The 19,050-nt window shown below is 47.6% G+C and overlaps 1 protein-coding gene and 5 non-coding genes across 6 annotated transcripts; 3 read left to right on the top strand and 3 right to left on the bottom strand.

Annotated features, from left to right (window-relative positions):
- The first annotated feature begins 223 nt into the window (after positions 1 to 223).
- Positions 224 to 295, top strand: Trnac-gca. Its single transcript has one exon. It is a non-coding gene; the product is annotated as a tRNA-Cys (tRNA).
- Positions 296 to 3,763: 3,468 nt separating this feature from the next.
- Trnac-gca lies at positions 3,764 to 3,835 on the top strand. The gene has a single exon. It is a non-coding gene; the product is annotated as a tRNA-Cys (tRNA).
- A 1,704-nt stretch (positions 3,836 to 5,539) lies between these two features.
- Trnac-gca lies at positions 5,540 to 5,611 on the bottom strand. The gene has a single exon. It is a non-coding gene; the product is annotated as a tRNA-Cys (tRNA).
- A 1,795-nt stretch (positions 5,612 to 7,406) lies between these two features.
- Positions 7,407 to 7,635, top strand: LOC125347306 (heat shock factor-binding protein 1-like). Its single transcript, XM_048340455.1, has one exon. The coding sequence runs from the start codon at positions 7,408 to 7,410 to the stop codon at positions 7,633 to 7,635; it is 228 nt and encodes a 75-aa protein (XP_048196412.1). The 5' UTR covers position 7,407.
- Positions 7,636 to 10,857: 3,222 nt separating this feature from the next.
- Positions 10,858 to 10,929, bottom strand: Trnac-gca. Its single transcript has one exon. It is a non-coding gene; the product is annotated as a tRNA-Cys (tRNA).
- Positions 10,930 to 11,809: 880 nt separating this feature from the next.
- Trnac-gca lies at positions 11,810 to 11,881 on the bottom strand. Its single transcript has one exon. It is a non-coding gene; the product is annotated as a tRNA-Cys (tRNA).
- Positions 11,882 to 19,050: the final 7,169 nt, after the last annotated feature.

Here is a 19,050-nt window from a genome sequence, read left to right as displayed (position 1 = left end):
AAATTATCTAGATGATTTGAAGATCTCAGTTGCACGAGTCAACAAAGCCACAAAGGTACATACAGATATGAGGGTGAAAGAAGAGAAAGAAGTTTGTTAAGGAGCTGAGGATCCAGAGTTCACAACCATAGAGCCGACCAGGACATCCAAACCAGAAAGACTGCCTCGCTCTGATGTCCTTGACTCGTACAAAGGAGAACAATTATACCCTTTCCTCAGATCAGGGGGTATAGCTCAGGGGTAGAGCATTTGACTGCAGATCAAGAGGTCCCTGGTTCAAATCCAGGTGCCCCCTGTTTTGCACCCCTCCTTTCTTGATTTAATGTCCTCCATAACAGACATACCTTCAATTGTTCCTCCTCTGGAAAAATGATAATTTTCCCATTATGTCATCTCTGTGCCCTTAACTATGCTTGGTGACACTTCAGATGGGTCCCCATGGCTGAAGCACTACTTCTCTACAACTTTTGCCCTGTGTTTTGCTTCATGTCATTTGTAGACAAAGAGGAGACAGAAACTACCCAGTTGTTTAAACAGAGAAAGTTTTGAGAGAAATATTACTATGCTATGAAAAGAGAGTAACTACACAGATTCAATAGAGCCAGGTGCTGAGTAGCTCACACTTGTAAATCCTAGCTGCTCCAGAGGCTGAGATCTGAGGATCACAGTTCAAAGCCAGCCCAGGCAGTAAAGTTCATGAGATCTTTATCTCCAATTAACCACCAGAAACAATCTCCTGCTGACACCTCTCCCCATTCAGGACTCAGTTGGGGACAACCTCCCATTAGAGCATCATAGGAATATGAACCCACCCCCAGGGCTCAAATGAGATCTGGATGCTGGGACGCTATGCCCAGCCCCTCTGGAAATAGACCAGAACAAGACTCCCACTATGCCTGCGGAAGGCCACTTTCCCCAGACACAAAAATGGGGCCAGGACATTCAGCTGCTGTGTGCTGCACCAGCAGGCCTAAACCTAGGCCAGAACACCAGACGCCCCCGCCCCCCACACACCACAGAACTCCCACAACCGACCAGGACACATTACACTATCTGCGCCCAGAGCTGACAATTGCCAAACGCAAATACGACAGAGATCTGCCCAGGGCATCACACAACACTTCACCACAGCCTGACGACCTCAACGACACCTGAACCCAAATGTGTGAGTCACCACGATACATGGCAAAACTCATGAACAATCAAGACAACACACCAAATCCAAAAGCCAACAACAGTCCAGGGAAGGAACCCTAGTGAGAGGGAAGCAGGACAGATGGAGGACCAAAGGACCATCAAAGAAACGATGAGGGAACTGACTGATGAAATAAAAGGGATAGCCAAAGACAAATGGAGGTGCAATGAGGAAACCCAAAGAACATGCAGGTCACGCAAAAAGGATAGGGAAAGAAAAATGTAAACACTATACACCCCATTAAAAGATTATATTAACACCATGAGAACTGACCTCAGTAAAGAGGCATAAAAAGTTTAATTCCCCTATTGCAAACCACAGTTGGGTGCCTAGGTGACAGAATAAGTGAAATGAAAAACGCAGAGTATCGGGAATTGAGGATAAAACAGAGGGATTAAAATTTTTAAAAAGGGGGGCTGGGGATATGGCCTAGTGGCAAGAGTGCCTGCCTCGTATACATGAGGCCCTGGGTTCGATTCCTCAGCACCACATATACAGAAAATGGCCAGAAGTGGCGCTGCGGCTCAAGTGGCAGAGTGCTAGCCTTGAGCAAAAAGAAGCCAGGGACAGTGCTCAGGCCCTGAGTCCAAACCCCAGGACTGGCCAAAAAAAAAAAAAAAATTTAAAAGGCATGGAAAAAAACACTCCGAACATTTCAACAGAAATTCTAAGTACTGGCCAACTCAGCCAAAAGGCCAAATTTACACATCGTCAGGCTCAATGAGGGGGAAGAAATAAAAACTAAATGCATTGAAAACCTATTCAATAAAATAATATAATAACAGGAAACTTCCCCAACATTAAGAGAGAAAATCTCACCCACCTGATGGAAGCATACAGTACTCCCAGTAGACAGGATCTGAGGAGAAATGCTTTTAGATACACCATAGTGAAAATGGCAGGAAACATGGCACATCTCTCTATAGTAACCTTAAACATTAACGACTCAATTCCCCAACCAAAAGAAGTAGAAGTAGAGCAGCAGAATGGATCAATAAACAAGATCCATCCACTTGTTGTCTCCAAGAGACCTATCTCACAGTCAAAGATAAAAACAAGTGGAGGGGTAGAAAAAGACCTTTCATGCAAATGCATCCTGCAAGAAGGCAGGACTGGTATCTAATAAAATAGATTTTTCATTAAAATCAGAATGAAGAGAAAATGAAGGTTAATATATATTAATAAAGGGGATGATCCATGAAGAGTAAATCACAGTGTTCAATACTTATGCACCAAACAATGGAGCACCTAAACACATTAAGCAAACACTTTTGCACTTACAGAACATGATAGGCCCCAACACAAAAACAATAGTGGGAGATTTTAATACTCCACTCTCACCAAAGGACAGGTCAACCAAACAAAAGAAAAGCAAAGAAACTCTGGATTAAATGACACCAGAACTCAAATGGATTTAACATATCTACAAAGTATTCCACCCAACAATGACCCAATTCACATTCTTCTCAGTAGCCCATGGAACATTCTCCAAAACTGATTACACACACACACACACACACACACACACACACACACACACACACACACACAGAACCTAAGCAAATACAAAAGGACTGAGATAACTCCTTGTGTTCTTTCTGACCACAGTGGAATGAAACCTGTTCTCAACAACAAAGCCAGTTGCAGAAAACACTCAAACTCATGACTGAGTGACACTCTTATGAATAACACTTGAGTCACAGAAGAAGTTAAGGAAGAAATTGGTAAGTTCTTAACAATTCAATGAAAACGAAGACACATCACACAGAACCTCTGGGATACAGCAAGGCAGTGCCGAGGGAAACTTCATCCCTCTCAGCGCACACATCAAGAAAACAGAAAGTGCTCTGGGTTTTGAAAAAAAAAATCTACAAAATTGACAGAAACCTAGTGAGGTTGACAAAAGAAGTGATGAGATTCAAATCAATAAAATCAGAGGTGTCACAGGAAACCTTACAACAAACATCCAAGAAATCCAAATGATTATAAAGGACTACTTTCAAAACCTATACTCAGAAGAGAAGGAAAACCTAGCAGAGATGGACACATTTCTAGAGACATGCAAACTGCCTAAGCTGAACCAGGAAGATGAAAACAAGTTAAACCAGTCAAGAATATGCAACAAGATTAAGTCACCAGAAGTCTTCCAACAAGGCCTGGATTTACTGCTGAATTCTTTAAGACTTTTAAACACAAACTAACACGAATACTCCTCAAGCCTTTCTGTGAAATAGAAACAGAGGGAGCAATTTCCAAATTCACTCTATAAAGCCACGATCACACTTGTGCAAGTCGTGAACTATAAAACTGGTGGGTGGAGATGGAAGGGAGGGACTGGGGAATGAGGGAACAGAAAACACTGTTCAAAAGGAAATGTACTCATTACCTGACTCCTGTCATTGTCATCCCTCTGTACATCACCTCTATAATAACAATAAAGTAAATTAATTAAAAAGAAAGAACAAGCACAAGATGGCAGAGCAGTAGGAAGTATGACAGGATGGCAAGGTGACAGCCAGGGTATGGCCATGCAGATCTAGAGTGTGTATTAGACATGCATAAGCAGGTGGGGGTATAGCTCAGGGGTAGAGCATTTGACTGCAGATCAAGAGGTCCCTGGTTCAAATCCAGGTGCCCCCTGCCTTTTCTCTGTAATAAAATATTCCCCTTCCACTTTTCTCATCACCTCGATTTATCCTTCCAGGTGGATGGAGGAGAGGTAGGTTAAAGGTGCTAACAGAAATCCTTCCTGACACCTGCTGCTCCAGACAAACCCACCTTCCTCAAGGCTGAATTGTAATCATGGGGCCCCAGGACACATTTCTCATCGTCTTATTTCTGTTGGAGATGGGGCTTTGTCTCTTGTTAAGAAAAACATTGAACGTCTTGCAATGTTGTCTAGAGAGAACAGTTGATATGGTTTGTGTGTGAATGTGTGTGTGTGTGTGTGTGTAGGGAAATTTTAAGAAGGTCTCACACAGTTGTGTATACACAAGTCTGATTCTTGTTGGGCAGCCCCACAAGCTAGAGACCTGGGATGTGGCAGCTCTGGTCTGAGGCCACTCTGGGGATAGAGTTCCTCTTCCTCGGAACACCGGTCTTGTCTTCTGAGACTTCAGCCAAATCAGGAGGCCCCCTCACGTTGGGGCAGGGGACAGGCTTTACTCGGTCTCCTGATTGGAAGGTGGTCACATCCAAGAACTGCCTTCACAGCCAACACAGGTGTGTTTGACCAAATATCTGTGCACCACATCCATCAAATTAACCATCCTAAGAGACGTTGCCTTAAGCTGGTCTCTTCCATTTCCCACTGCCTGTCCTTGCTTCTTCTCACAGCCTAGGCTTTGCTCTGATAGGAGCCTCTAGGGGCTGACAGCAGGAAGGCATCTGAAGAGGATGTAGTCCTCGTTTCCCTGGGGATCATTGGCTGGTCCCAGCAGCCCAAGTGTAAGAACAACTGGTGAATAGGCTTTTATTCCGGGTATTAGGCACCAACTTAAATGGTTTTCTACTTCATAACAGGGAGCAAAGTATCTCGCTGTTCACTAGTAACGAGGTCATCACTGTCTTCAGACCCCATCAAGTGGCCTTATAAATTCCTGAGTCCCTGAGACTCTAGCTCCTGGAATCGCTTCAGAAGCACTCTATCCATCAGGCTAAACGTTGGGATACAGAAGCAGGGGCATCCTACAGCATCTCTACCTGACAGCAGCCTGTGAGCCCCAAGAGAGTAGCTTTCTGTTAGTACCTGACACATCGCTCTTCCATCTACCATGAAGGCTGAATTGAGGTGGTGAAACATTTGGAAAGGAGCCTGATGTGGGTAGTCCATGTCTGTAATTGTAGCCTGCCAGGAGGCTGAGATCTGAGGGTCGAGGTTTGAAATCAGCCTCTGGAGCAGACAAATTCATGGCGCTTTTTTTTTTTTGCCAGCCCTGGGGCTTGAACTCATGGTCTAGGCACTGTCCCTGGGCTTCTTTTGCACAAGGCTGGCACTCTACTACTTGAGCCACAGCACCACTCTGGCTTTTTTTTTGTTTATGTGGTACTGAGGAATTGAACTCAGGGCTTCATGCGTGCTAGGAAAGCACTCTACCACTAAGTCCTATTCCCAGCCCTCATGACTCTCTTAACCCCAATTAACCAGCAAGAAAAAAGGTGGAAGTGGAGGTGTGACTCATATGGTACAGCACTAGCCCTGAGTGGAAAAGGCTAAGCAAAAGCATGAGGTGCTGATGTCAAACCCCAATACCAACAAACAACACACACACACACACACACACACACACACACACACACACGGTAGAAAAGAAACATCATATCCCTTGGGGTGGGAAAAGGGGAAGGGGGCACCTGGATTTGAACCAGGGACCTCTTGATCTGCAGTCAAATGCTCTACCCCTGAGCTATACCCCCAGCTGCTTATGGATGTCTAATAAGTACACTAAACCTTCATGGCCACACCCCTGGCTGTCACCATTCTGAGATGTGTACCTGCGGGTATCCTCCCATCGTACGCTTCCTGCCAGCCCAGGTCTGACCCACTCTGTACCCTGACTGCCACCTCCTAGGTCCCAGTGAGGCATGGGTGTCAATCAGGGAGCTCTGCATCCAGGAAAGCCTTCAGTCTCACCAAGATTCAAGGCGTTGACCACAGCACCACAGTGAGAAAGTGAGTGGGGGAGCAGGACTGAGCGCGCGTTAAAGCTCTACCCTCCCACTTGAGAATGCCTGAAGCCAACCCTCTGGGGAGCGGCCTGGGGGTACCGGTGTCTCTCACAAATGGGAGTCAAAGTCAGTTAAAGATTGTTGGTTTCCTCCGTGCCTTCCCATGTTACAGAGGTGAAGATGAATGCATGACAATGGTTAAAACCATACCAAAATAAACTACTGCTGACTATCCATCAAATCATAACCAGAATCCACACTGATGCTCAATGGCTTCCGTGTCCAGGAAGCTCATGCATTTCTTTGCAGTGGGGAATCACTTGATAGGTGGTCGGTGCAGGGCTGACTGGAGCTACAAGTGTGTTGTGTGTGTGTGTGCGCGCACGCGCGTGCACAGGGAACTAGTAACCTTGTCCACTCCTGAGGGCAACCTAGACTCCCCCAGCCCGTGGGAGGGCGCGGCCCTTGGCACTTCCCTGTGCTGATGTAGGTGGGTGCCTGGTGTATGGCATTCTCAGTGCCCACAGGAGGTGGGCCTGGGAGACAAGCAGACCTCCATCCCCGCTCTGATTGCTCAGGTTGCAAACTCATGGAGGAGGACCTGCCTTCTTCCTACTTGGGTCCTTACCTTCACCACAGATGTTTCTTTTTCCCCCCCTACTCTCATCCAGCCTAAAACCACGAGTGTGCCTCTTAGGCGGGTGAGCTCGACACACAGACTCGGTTCCTTGGTGGGGGGGTTGAGTCCTTGCTTGCAGGCTGGCAGTTCTGTGCCCCCCCCCTCCCCGGGGCTGGGGCGAGCTCCCTCCCAGGTGCCCAGCTCACCTTCCCATCCCTTTCTGACCTTGGCCTCAGTCACTGCTGTTGACAGCAGAATGCCCATCGTCATCACAGAGCACCGTAAGCGTTTGCAAGTGAGGCCCAGTTGATGGGAAGTGGGGGGGGGTGGGGTGGGTGGTATCCACCAACAACCAGAAGTTCCCGGACCCGCCCTGAGTTTTGCTAGGGATGGTCTGCCCTTGTGCAATCCTGAGGTGAGGTCCTGTCAGCCTGGGTGAGCTCTGGCTGAGCACGCCCCCCTTCCCCCCATCATGTCAACGTTATAGAACCAAGTTATCCAGAGCTCCTGACATGGGGAAAAGGTCATTTGCAATAAAAACGACCCCAAGTCTGAGGCAGGGCAGTGAAGAGAGCGACTAGTAAACGCAACCCTGGCTACAGAAAAGACGTAGCCACGGCTTGGGGCACGCGACGCACGGGCGAGGCACCATGGAATTGAACCGGGGACCGTGTGGCTCACAGTCGGGCGCTCTTCCCCAGCGCTATAACGACTCAGCCTTCAGCAGTTCCGACTCAGGCTATTTCACCAGACCGAGCAACGCCTGTACCATCGCGAGAAGTGGGGCCGGGGGCGGGGCCGGGGCGGGGGCGGGGCCGGGGGCGGGCGCATGCGCAGACAACCGAAGTGCCGCTGACGGTTCCAGACCTTCGCCGGCACCGCCGCCGAGCTGGTGGTGGGGCCCCGGGGGGCGGGGTGCGGGGAGATGACCACCACCAACCCCAAGAACGTGCAGGACTTCATCTCGGCGGTGCAGACGCTGCTGCAACACATGCAGGACAAGTTCCAGATCCTGTCGGAGCAGATCACCGGGAAGATCAACGACATGAGCAGCCGCGTCGACGACTTGGAGAGGAACATCGCCGACCTCATGAGCCAGGCCGGCGTGGAGGAGCAGGAAGGCGAGGGCCAGGCCTCCACGCACAAGGGCTGACGGCCCCCCGGGCCTCGCCCACGGAGTCGGCCGAGGACACCCGCGCGGCCCCGCACCCCCCCCACCCCACCCCAGCCCACCCCCGCCCCGCAAAGTCCGCCCCCAGAGCCGTCTCCCCGCACGCCCCCCCCCCACCCCCCCCCACCCCACCCCGCACCCCGTTGATGATTAAACACGGAAACGCCGGGAGGGCCCTGCGTGAGGTTCCCCGGGTGTGTGCGTGCATCCTGTGTGCCCCGTGGCTCTTCATTGGCTCGTGGTGTGGGGACATGGGCCAGGCCCCACCACCACCACCACCACCACCACCACCGGCCGGCCGGCCCCTTCTTCGGGCCTAAAGCACGTGGCCGGCCGTGGATCCAGCCCTCCACCCTCGTGGTGCGCTTTTCCACGTCTGTATTCCTCAGTGCAGTGAAGTAGCCTCCTCCCCTCCCCTACCTGACATGGTGGGGGGGGGGGCGCGAATGTAGGAATCGTGGCCGTGTGAGCTAGCGACTCCCACAGCGGTGGCGCTTCCAGACTGCAGCCCCGTGCAAAACACGAGTTTGCAAGCTCTTGCCCAAGGCATGAGTCATCGTGGTCACAGATGGGCAATGTGGACCTGAGTGGCCCTGCTTCGTTCAGGCTGATGGTCCATCTCTGCTGGGTTCTCCCTGTGAGATGGACTCCTCTACTCCCAGTATGTCATCCTGGGCCCCTGATGGCAGAGAACCTTTCATGGCAATGCTACAACAGCAACAGAGTGAGCCCAACGGAGCTACTCAAGGGCCAGGGAGGGTATGAAAAGGAGTAAGTGAAGAACTAGAATCAACAGTTTTGTGTTTTTTTCTTCTACCATACTCTACCTACCTGGTCAGAGCCACATGCAAAAAATACTTGTTTATGCCAAGACTCCCTAATGCCCCATCCAATCAGAATCCAAATCCTGATGAACTACATTTAAGTCCTAGTGAGGCTCCCTGACCCTAATCAGACAAGACTTCTGTCTCTTCTATGCCCTCTCATACGAAAGACGTGCACAGGCTTACTGCAGTGGGCACTTATGTTCAAAGTTGGACCCAACGGGAAGTGCACACAGTCATGGAAACTGGCTCATGGACCTTCAAACACAAAGGAAAGGGGCATGCACCTTGATTCACTTGCCTCCAGCTGAGTCCACTTCTGGACACCAGTTTCTCTATTTTCCTGCCTTTTCAAAATCACTGGGCATAACCACCAAAACCTCAGTGACACAGGTGAAAAAACAAAAACACCATTCCACGTGCAGAGAACATTCCTCCATTAAACCCAGTGCTGCTACCCAGGTGTGGCTCTCAGACCTTTGAGCTGTCTAACACTGAGCCTCCACCTCTTAAGAACCATTCCTTTTTCATCATTGTCCTTCAGAGTTCCTGAAGAGGTCCCTGGAAAATATATGGTCATCCCCACAGTTTCGTCCTACCTGCTAGCGGATGGATGCTAGAAAGCGAGGGGAGACGGCATCCCACTACATAAGCATGTTATAAGTCCCTTTTACTCCACACCGAGAATGCTTTTGTCACTACCATTCTCTTAGGAAAGCTGGTGGGTTTCCTTTGTATTCTCTTTTGTTTTCTAAAGCATGATCAAAAACTTCCTGTGTGTGCCAGTACTAGGGCTTGAACTTAGGGCCTCACACTCTCACGCTGCTTTGTATACTCTCGTTTGGTGCTCTACTACTTGAAACACACCTCAGTATTCAACTATCTGTTGACCATTTGGAGTTACAAGTCTTTCGAATTTGTCAGGTCGATTTGAAGCACAATTGTCAAATCTCAACCTCCTGAGTAGCTAGAGTTATGGGCTCAAATTTCTTTTTGATAATGCTTTTCATCTAATTTACATATTTTAGATAATCAGGCTTTCCGGGACCCATGCTTTCATTTTCCTGAGAACTCTTTTTTTTTTTCATCTGAGAGGATATGCTTAGCAAATAATTATTGCTTAATTTAGTGGATCTAATAAAAGGTGTCTAATCCACATGCTCCTTTTTGTTGTTTGCTAACACTTTCCTGCTAACAGGACACATTTTTCTCTTTTTTCCTAGAATAATGTATCAATGACATCCTCTTTGTTTTGGAGAGACCACTTTCATTTTTCCAACCATGCAATTTCTGGACTATTTCTGTTGCCTCTGAATTCCAGTTACATACAAACAAGTCAGCTCTTATTACACTTCAAAACATTCTTGTAGCACCTTGTCAAAGGCAGCTTATAACAAACGGTTCATGTAATCTACATTTTTAACCTAAAATATCCTTTGCCAATTCAATAAGTTCAAGAATATTTTCTGCCTTCCAGGTTATCAGAGTCACATTTTTCTACTTTCAACAGTAGTTTCCTCAAGAAGTTTCTGTTTTATTGTTCTTTTTGTTTTCTTTTCTGTCTTGTTTGTACATTTATTTGTCTTCAGGAGGACAAGAGAGGCACAGAAATGGAGGGACAACGAGTGAACAAATGCAGCAGTGGTACTCAGCTCTGATATCACCTTTATAATAAAAAAATTTTTAATGAGAAAAAATAATAGTTTCCTTAGTTTTCTCCGGCAGAGGACTTTCTGGAAGTTGTGCTATGTGGAATAAAAATCAGACTTTCATTAGAACTACGTAGGTCTTCTTATGGCTGCCAGAAGTATTCAAGGAACAAATTGTCTTGCTGACTGAAAGAACAGCTTACTGCTGGCATCTCTTCAACACAGGTTGTATATTAACTATAACTTGACAGCACCTCTCCTGGCATCTTCAGCCTTCTTCTGAAGTCTTACCTTCCATGTTGTGCTTGTGATCATAACAAAGCTTCAGCCCTTGCATCCCAAACACAGCCTCCTAGGTAGGAGTCTGGGAATACACAGATGCAGCTCACCACTCAGTGACTGGCTCTGGATCATGTCAGGAAACATGTCTTACCTGTGAGCATGGGATAAAAGCTGATTGGGCAGGTGCTTCAAGAGGGCAAATTGGAGACCCACTATATGCATTTTACTAACAGGGCAGAGGATTCCAGGTCAACGGGGCCTGCAAGCTGTTGACTTGTTATAGTGAGAGTACAAATAAAAGGTATATGAGTGCAATCTTTCATGAAGTCCTGAGGGGGAAGTATTAAGGTAGTTTCTAGAAACTTAAACTAATGGTAACTTCTGAAATTCATTGAGGACCTATCTAAGATGAATGTCTCTAAGGTAGGTACAAAAATTAAATGTAAATAAGGGGGCACCTGGATTTGAACCAGGGACCTCTTGATCTGCAGTCAAATGCTCTACCCCTGAGCTATACCCCCTATGTACTAAGCACTGCCTAGTTAACCCCTTTCATCCATGTGGTAACACAAAGTGACACAAAGTTAAATTATAGTTCAGGTGCAACTTTATAGAAGTGGCCAAACATGACTATAAAAACACCTCAGCTCTATATTCCTAAAGCCTATCTATAAATGAGACCATCAGACCCACCTACCTCTCCACTTCCTGTTGCCATTCTGGTTTCATCATAAGTGGCCCACTCTCCCCTCCCTAGGGCCCTAGCTTGCGCGTCTCCACCAGAGATGACAGAGTGGTTGTCACTCACACTGCCACATGGTTCTAATCCTGGGCATCCACAGCAACAACCCTACAGAACCCCTCTTCTTCCTGGCAGAACAGCTGATACAGGCTTTGGCCTAGAGCCACTGTGTGGTGGGCTCCAGCACAGAAGAAAGCAGTTCACACACAGCCCAGATAATCTTGATGATGTGATTTGTCTCCCAAGGTGCACCCAATAACTATGATAGGGAGGCACAGAGAGATGACATAGGGTTAATTGGTGATGTTGGTTCGTTGGAAGGCTGCCGTGTGTGTGTGTGTGTGTGTGTGTGTGTGTGTGTGTGTGTGTGTGTGTGTGTGTGTGATCTATTCTGGAAAAGCCAAGAGTATTGTGCATCACAGAAAATAGAGATGGAGTTATTAGATTATATGCACAGGGAGGGGAGCCAGAAATGAAAAAATAATTCTGAAAGACACCAGAATTCAAAAAGAAAATGGAGGAAAGCAAATATGACAGGTGTACAGGGTTGAACTGTATCTTTCAGCTCAAGGGATCCTAACTACTGTCATGAGTGGAAGAAATAACATATAGAATATAAAGGGTAGCTCCAATGAGATAAAAAAAAAAAAGGTCACAGAAGGGGGCACCTGGATTTGAACCAGGGACCTCTTGATCTGCAGTCAAATGCTCTACCCCTGAGCTATACCCCCTTCTCCATCTTTGGTGTCTCATAAGTACTTTGTACCTTCCCAATCACACTCAGCATTCCTTCCATATATTGGCAGTTTCTCCTTTTCTCTGCAGAGTTGGCAGACCATCACTGGTTCCTCCAGAACCTCACCTGAACAGGTCCTTCGGTAGTCCCCATAGTCCTCCTCAATAGGCCCCTGCACGCATGTCTGCACATTTCCCGCCATTTGTTAAAGTCTATGAGAGTAGTGTAGCTGGGATAATCACTGACATATATTATGCAAATTTCATCAGGGTTTCCATGTCAGGTTTCTTTGTGTTGTACATTATAAAACCTCATTCTGTAAAGACCCAGCCTCACTTTTTTTTTTTCCAATGGGGCTTGAACTCTGGGCCCGGGTGTTGTCTTCAGCTCAAGGCTCTACCATTTTCAGCCACAGCACCACTTCCAATTTTCTGGTAGTTAACTGGAGATAAGAGTCTCATGGACTTACCTACCCTGGCTGCTTTTGAACTGGAATCCTCAGATCTCAGCCTCTTGAGTCGCTAGGATTACAGACGTGAACCACCTGTGCCTGGCCTCACCTTTTTTTTATTGAGTTTAACAAAAATGTAATGAGAAGACTTTGAAAACAACTGAGAACAGGACTTTTCAAAGCATGTTCTCTTATGCTTTATTTAATGTATGTTGTATAAAAATAAAAGACTAATATAAGTAAGCTAGATTTACTCCATACCAAACTCTGTTTGTCCCCCTTCCACAGAGCGGAAATTTTGATTAAATTGCTGTTCATCTGCAGACCATGTTGGATGGAGAAAACCCATGGGCCCACAAACACGCATAGTGGAACAGTTCATAGGGAGCCAATAGTCTCATGATGTCACAGGCACACCGAGGGAGTTCAACTTCATTTCTATGACCTGTCAAATAGCCTGGTTAGAACCACAGTCCTGCCATTTTTGAGTCCAAAAATGGAAGCCATGTAGTATATCCTGTAGCATTTTCATTCTGGCTGACTGATTGTGTGGACTTTTTGTTACCAATGGGTATAGAGAAAGTTGGTGTTACTTAGGGAAAATGTCTTGGATATCAGAACACAAAGAACACAATTCAGCAATTTGGGTAACTTCCCCTCCCCTGTTGGGGATTATTATGGCCTGGGAAAGACTGCCCTTCCACCAGCCTTGGGACAATAGAAGTCCCTCCCACCTTCTGACCTCGCCACCATGATGGGGTTGTCCCGCCCACAAAGGGAAGTTTCGTGATGTCACTTGATGAGCGTGACCCCTAGCCTATGACTGACCCTTTGGCCAGCCCCCTTTCCTTCCCGCCATTACTTCTATATAAGTGCCCTTCCATATTAAAGTCTTTGAGACGCATTCCACCACCGCAGCGTGTCCCTGATGCCTTCCTTTCGCCTCCGCCCTCGGTAACATGTGGGGGGAACTGGGGGGAGGGGAAGCTTCTGCAACCCGTCCTCAACTTAGCGTTTGCCCATGTGAGCACGCCTTTGGCCTTCCGCTGGCGGAGGGCCAGGCTGGGTGCTCTTTCATAGAGTTTGTGGTTACCATTCTCCCCGTGGGGGGAGAAAGGGGGTGTCCAGAACCCCAACATAAATGGCGCCCGAACGGGGACCGAATTGTACGGCCGAGAAGTTCGGGGTACAGTATCCCCACAGATTTTGCTAAGTAGGGTTTTAGAGGAGGGTCCTGCCCATCCAGATGGGGCAGAAGCATGGAGACAAGACAGGCTCGCGGGACGCGGCGCCAGAGAGTTGCCCCGCCGTGGCGATTTGGCGCCGGGCGGCGGAGGGAGCGGGGCGCGCTTCCCGCGGAAGCATGTCAGTGGAGCAGTGGGGCCGGAGCAAGAGGAATGCGACCCCGGGCTGGGGTCGGTTAGTTCTGCTCTGTGCGCCCCGGGCCAGACGGCGGTCCCGGCACCCGCAGCGGCGCTTGAGAAGCAGTGGGTGGCCGAGCGCCGGAGCGATTTGGCTTGCGCGGGCTGAGCTGAGTACACTGGGCTCTGCGCGGCCCGGGTTCGCGAGCTGCGTGCGCTGGGGCCCGCGTGGCACCAGGCGTCTTTTGCGGTAACATTTCGGCGGCCGAGCACGGCGTGGCGGAAGCGCGGTTCCGCCATGTGGGAAGCTGTGGCATGGCGGCGGCAGAGCGTTGGGGATGGCTGCTGCTTTGGCCAGACTTGTATTTACAATGGCTGGGCTGGAGCCAGTGCGGCCCCAGCCCGCGGATGGATTAAAAAAAAAAAAAAAAAAAAAAAAAAAAAAAAAAGCGTGGCGTGCAGTTTAGACCATGGGACGATGTCCCAGTTGGGGTGCGTGGGCTGCTGCAGCCCGGCAAACTGCTTTATGCCCGCCGATGGTCGTTAAGCTCAGAAATTCGGGTGAGTTGGTTGAATCCTGATTTCTCTGACTTAACACACACGTGGAGCACAATGGGGCGCGCCATATTGGAGGCGGGGCCCCACCCATTCCCCCCAGGTGAGGGGCGTGCCCAGGCTCGCCTGGGCTGGCCGATTGCGCTGCAGCTGAGAGAGGCAAGCACCCCGCTGTGCTTGCCTGCACTTTTCTCTCTGTGTCAGCTGCAGACGGGGTTGGAGACAGGAAAGCCTCAAATTATAAACTAAAATGGAATATTGAAAGGAAAACAAAGAGTTTTGATACAGCAATAGGTAATTTGATTGAACTTCCATGTTTACCAGTTCAAAGAGATAAAATCAACTGGAGTTTTCTAGATGGATAAAAGGGTTTGCTTGTCCACTGTGATTTAAAAATTGTCATGTTGGGAGTGTGTAATTAACAGGTTTCCCTTTTGTTTTTTATTCAACCACGTGGTTCTATTATGGGCAAATTAATATCATTTGCCGCTGGAATTCCAGAAAATTTAAATGGCCAATCAAAGCAATTTTAAAGAGCGCTCAGGTATTTTTGTGTGTGTGTGTGTGTGTGTGCGCGCGCGCACGCGTGTGGTTGTTGGTAAGATTTAAAAGCATAACAATAGGTTTCCATCCCGGTGTTCGATGGAGATAAAGGTGCCTATAAAAATTTCCATAAGGTTCAAATATGCAACATGTGGTAAAAGTTCACCAGTATGTTATTTTATATTCAGTGTGTTTCCATAAGGTTCAAATATGCAACATGTAGTAAAAGCACAATGGTATAAAATCAGCATGTTATTTTATACTCAGTGTGTTAAAAGTTAAGTGTGCATGTAGCCTTAACAACTCTTTGGCATAAATTAAGATTTTACCTTCCCATTTTCTCTCCTGTGTTCTCATAAACTCTCAAGATCAAGAAATTGAGATTGCTTCATACAAATGTGACTATTAACCTCAATTTTCCTGACCCAGGATTAATATACTGCTTTATAGGATACAGGTGGACAGATGTTCTAGCCGCATGGACGGTCGCAGCTCCTGGATAGGAAGATGCCACCACATTCTGTTCCCAAACTGCCTTGTTTCACTACTAATGATTCTTTGCTCTCTCTCCCATTGGAAGCTGCTCGAATGATTTATGAGCCTTGAGTAGGATGTGAATAGTTCCATCTTAACAGTTACTCCAGGTTAAATCACCATAGTTATGTTAGTGGTCACAGCAAGCCAGGTAAAATTTTGGGATTAAGAAAGTCTTTGAATTTTGTGATTAAGAAAGTCTTTTCACCCTGCTTAAACCAGAAGGGCATCGATATGCCAGAGCCAGAAGTGCTGAAAAATTTTGAACACCCTAACCAATCTATATAGAAATTTTGCAGGCAACCCAGAGCAAGATGTGAGCAAGAGATACCACTACAGCTTTGCCTCGAGTTCCCCATCGCATGGCATGGAACTTGCCAAATGGGGATGAGGGACGCAGCCACTTCCGAGACTGAGGATTCCACAATGCTTTAACCCTTTGCCCTTGGTTGTCATTTATCTGTGTTCTCTTTCACTTGCCAGTGGGATTCAATGGCGTGATTCAAGTTGATGGCATGTAAATCTCATGTTTTCTAAGTGTTATAGCCAAACCTTCACAAGCAGTTTTTGGTCAGTTCTCAACGGGTTACAAATGGATTATCTCTGTGTTTTTTCCTTGTTGCTCAATTGGGAATAAAAAGGGCTTGTAGGACTATGACTCCCTGGATAGTTCAAAGCCAGCCCGGGCAAAAGGAAAAAATCTCTCCAAAATCCCACCTCCCAGTTAACAGCAAAGAGCCAGATTGAGAGCTCAACCACAGAGAGCGAGCAAAAGGCTGAAGCAGCACCGTGACTCAAGTGGTAGAGCACTAGCCTTGAGCGAAAGTGCTCATGGACAGTGCTCAGGCCCCGAGTTCAAACGCGGATGGGAAAATGCAATTCCAGCCACAAACGTTAAAATTCCTGGGACTTAGCCAGTCCAGGAGATGGAAAGGTGGAGTGGAGTGAGAGGAGAATGGTGCCATATTATCCTAAAGGGAGATGCCTTGTTTCACCCTTTCAAAATGGATCAGAGCCGGGAAATCGAGAGAGATAATTCCTGTCCATTTTCTTCTTTTTTGCCAGTTGTATATAGGTGTGTATATATATATTTATTTATTTTGCCTCTGACTGGCTATGCCAAACCAGTTTTCTATCATTAACCACTTCTTTCAGTCGTTTCTCCTTACTCGTTCACTTTACAATTGGGTTTATGCTCCAAAAGGGAACTGTTCCTGGCTTATGCCCAGGGTGTGTTCTATGCCATTCATGCCAACCAGCTCTGAGAACTTGTCGATACTTTGCCTGACCTTTTCAAAAGTGTCTTTTGACAGAATAACATCTCTTGCTGAGATCACCAATGGGGAATTTGCCGTTCACAGTCGTCACCCTAACACAGGCCTGAACCCTGGAGGCACCAGCCTTGGAAACTTCTGGGTATGCCCAAAGACTCAGGGGGGGCTGGAGAAAACCATAGCGCTCTCTGGCCCTAGTGACCATACTCATGGTAATGATGGGGACTTTTTGCCAGCCACACCGGACTGCCAGGCTGACCAGGGGCCCTTGATTTACGTCGCCCCCTTGACAGCAGGAAGTAGCTACAGAAGACGAGACCTCCATCCATACTCCCTGCCTGGTGGCCGCCGGTGTCATAATTTTAAAAAAAAAAAAACAAAAGGGGGAGGTATTCCCCAGGATTAATTAAGGATTCCCTAGGATTAATTAAGGATTAGTTATGCTTATGTTAATTATCCAGAAATTTTAAATCATCCCGAATCAGTGTGGGATGGAGTACAGTATATGTGTTTTTCCAGATTGGAAAATTAAACCCAGAGCACCCACTCTGGAGAAATGTTTTCTTGTTTTCTCCAGGAAAAGGAGGACCGTGTTGGACTTCTGCTCTCCCATGAAAATATGGAAAGTAGGACTGCCTACGGTAGGAGGCAACCAAGCTTCCTTTCCTTGTCTGCTTTCTAGATTCCTTCTTGAGCATCTCATGGCTCATGGAAAGTAGGACTGCCTACGGTAGGAGGCAACCAAGCTTCCTTTCCTTGTCTGCTTTCTAGATTCCTTCTTGAGCATCTCATGGCTCATGGAAAGTAGGACTGCCTACGGTAGGAAGCAACCAAGCTTCCTTTCCTTGTTTGCTTTCTAGATTCCTTCTTGAGCATCTCATGGCTCAATGTTTTGCTGTGGCAATACTGCCTACAGCGTCACAAAAAGAAACCAAAGGAATTTTGCACCATGCTTCTTCCTTTCCTCTCCCCCTGCTGCTAGACTTGGGGAGTCCCGTTGGAAAGAAAATAGGAGCTGAGGGTATTGACACTCAACCCCAATGTTTTATGATAGAAATGTTTAAAAGGGTAAATGCAAAGGTTTAACACCTTGGCTTCAATGTTTATATAAAAGAATGTTCTACTAATCACTTATGTTTGAGTTATCAGCTACTGTGAACTGCCGGGAATGCCAGAGTTTCAGCTTCTACCTCACCAACAAAAGAGGGCTGCTGTCTGCACCTTCCTGCACTTGGCAGAAACCAGCTGAGGATTCTGACTTCTGGACATAGCCAGATGGATGGACCCTTACCTACCCCTCACCCCAGTTTTGTGGAAGGGGCCCCACAGATCTTATGTCAGCATTTGCCTTATGCCCACACATGCCATGTGTTTACAGCATCCCCTGCTTATTGAAAAAAACAAAAAGGGGGAGATGTTGGGGATTATTATGGCCTGGGAAAGACTGCCCTTCCACCAGCCTTGGGACAATAGAAGTCCCTCCCACCTTCTGACCTCGCCACCATGATGGGGTTGTCCCGCCCACAAAGGGAAGTTTCGTGATGTCACTTGATGAGCGTGACCCCTAGCCTATGACTGACCCTTTGGCCAGCCCCCTTTCCTTCCCGCCATTACTTCTATATAAGTGCCCTTCCATATTAAAGTCTTTGAGACGCATTCCACCACCGCAGCGTGTCCCTGATGCCTTCCTTTCGCCTCCGCCCTCGGTAACATGTGGGGGGAACTGGGGGGAGGGGAAGCTTCTGCAACCCGTCCTCAACTTAGCGTTTGCCCATGTGAGCACGCCTTTGGCCTTCCGCTGGCGGAGGGCCAGGCTGGGTGCTCTTTCATAGAGTTTGTGGTTACCATTCTCCCCGTGGGGGGAGAAAGGGGGTGTCCAGAACCCCAACATCCCCGGCCCCCCAGTGCTGGGATCGAGCCCAGAGCTAGCAGAGCTTAAACATACTCTGCAAATTCTGTGTTATTGCCAGCCTCACTTCTTTTGAGAAACACTCAGTATCTGCATCTGCAGATGTCTTTCCAGCCTGTTCCTCAGACCTGAACAGATGCTAGAAAATACCATGAAGATACCATAGAATGAGGACTACACTGGGAAAGGAGATGTGTGGCAATCAGATACATCCATGGAACTTGGGGTGTTACAAAGGACAGTGAATGTTAAAGAAGGTCCATAAGCCAGGTGTTGGTGCCTCATGACGATAATCCTAGCTACTCAGTAGGATGGGTCAGAAGATCTCTGTTCAAAGCCAACCAGGGCAGGAAAGTCCATGAAATTCAAATCTCCAATTAAACATCAGAAAACCAGAAGTGGAGTTGTGACTGAAAATGGTAGAGCACTAAAAGCTTGAACGCAAAAGCTCAAGGATAACACCCAGGCCCTGAGTCCAAGCACCATGACTAACAAAAAATAATGTGGTCCATATAGTAGTAAGAGTCTCAGGTGGCA

The sequence above is a fragment of the Perognathus longimembris genome, chromosome 2 (genome assembly GCF_023159225.1).
Source record: "Perognathus longimembris pacificus isolate PPM17 chromosome 2, ASM2315922v1, whole genome shotgun sequence".
Lineage (NCBI taxonomy): Eukaryota > Metazoa > Chordata > Mammalia > Rodentia > Heteromyidae > Perognathus > Perognathus longimembris.
Note: the sequence above shows the minus strand (reverse complement) of the source record. Positions and strands in the feature narration are given on the sequence as shown.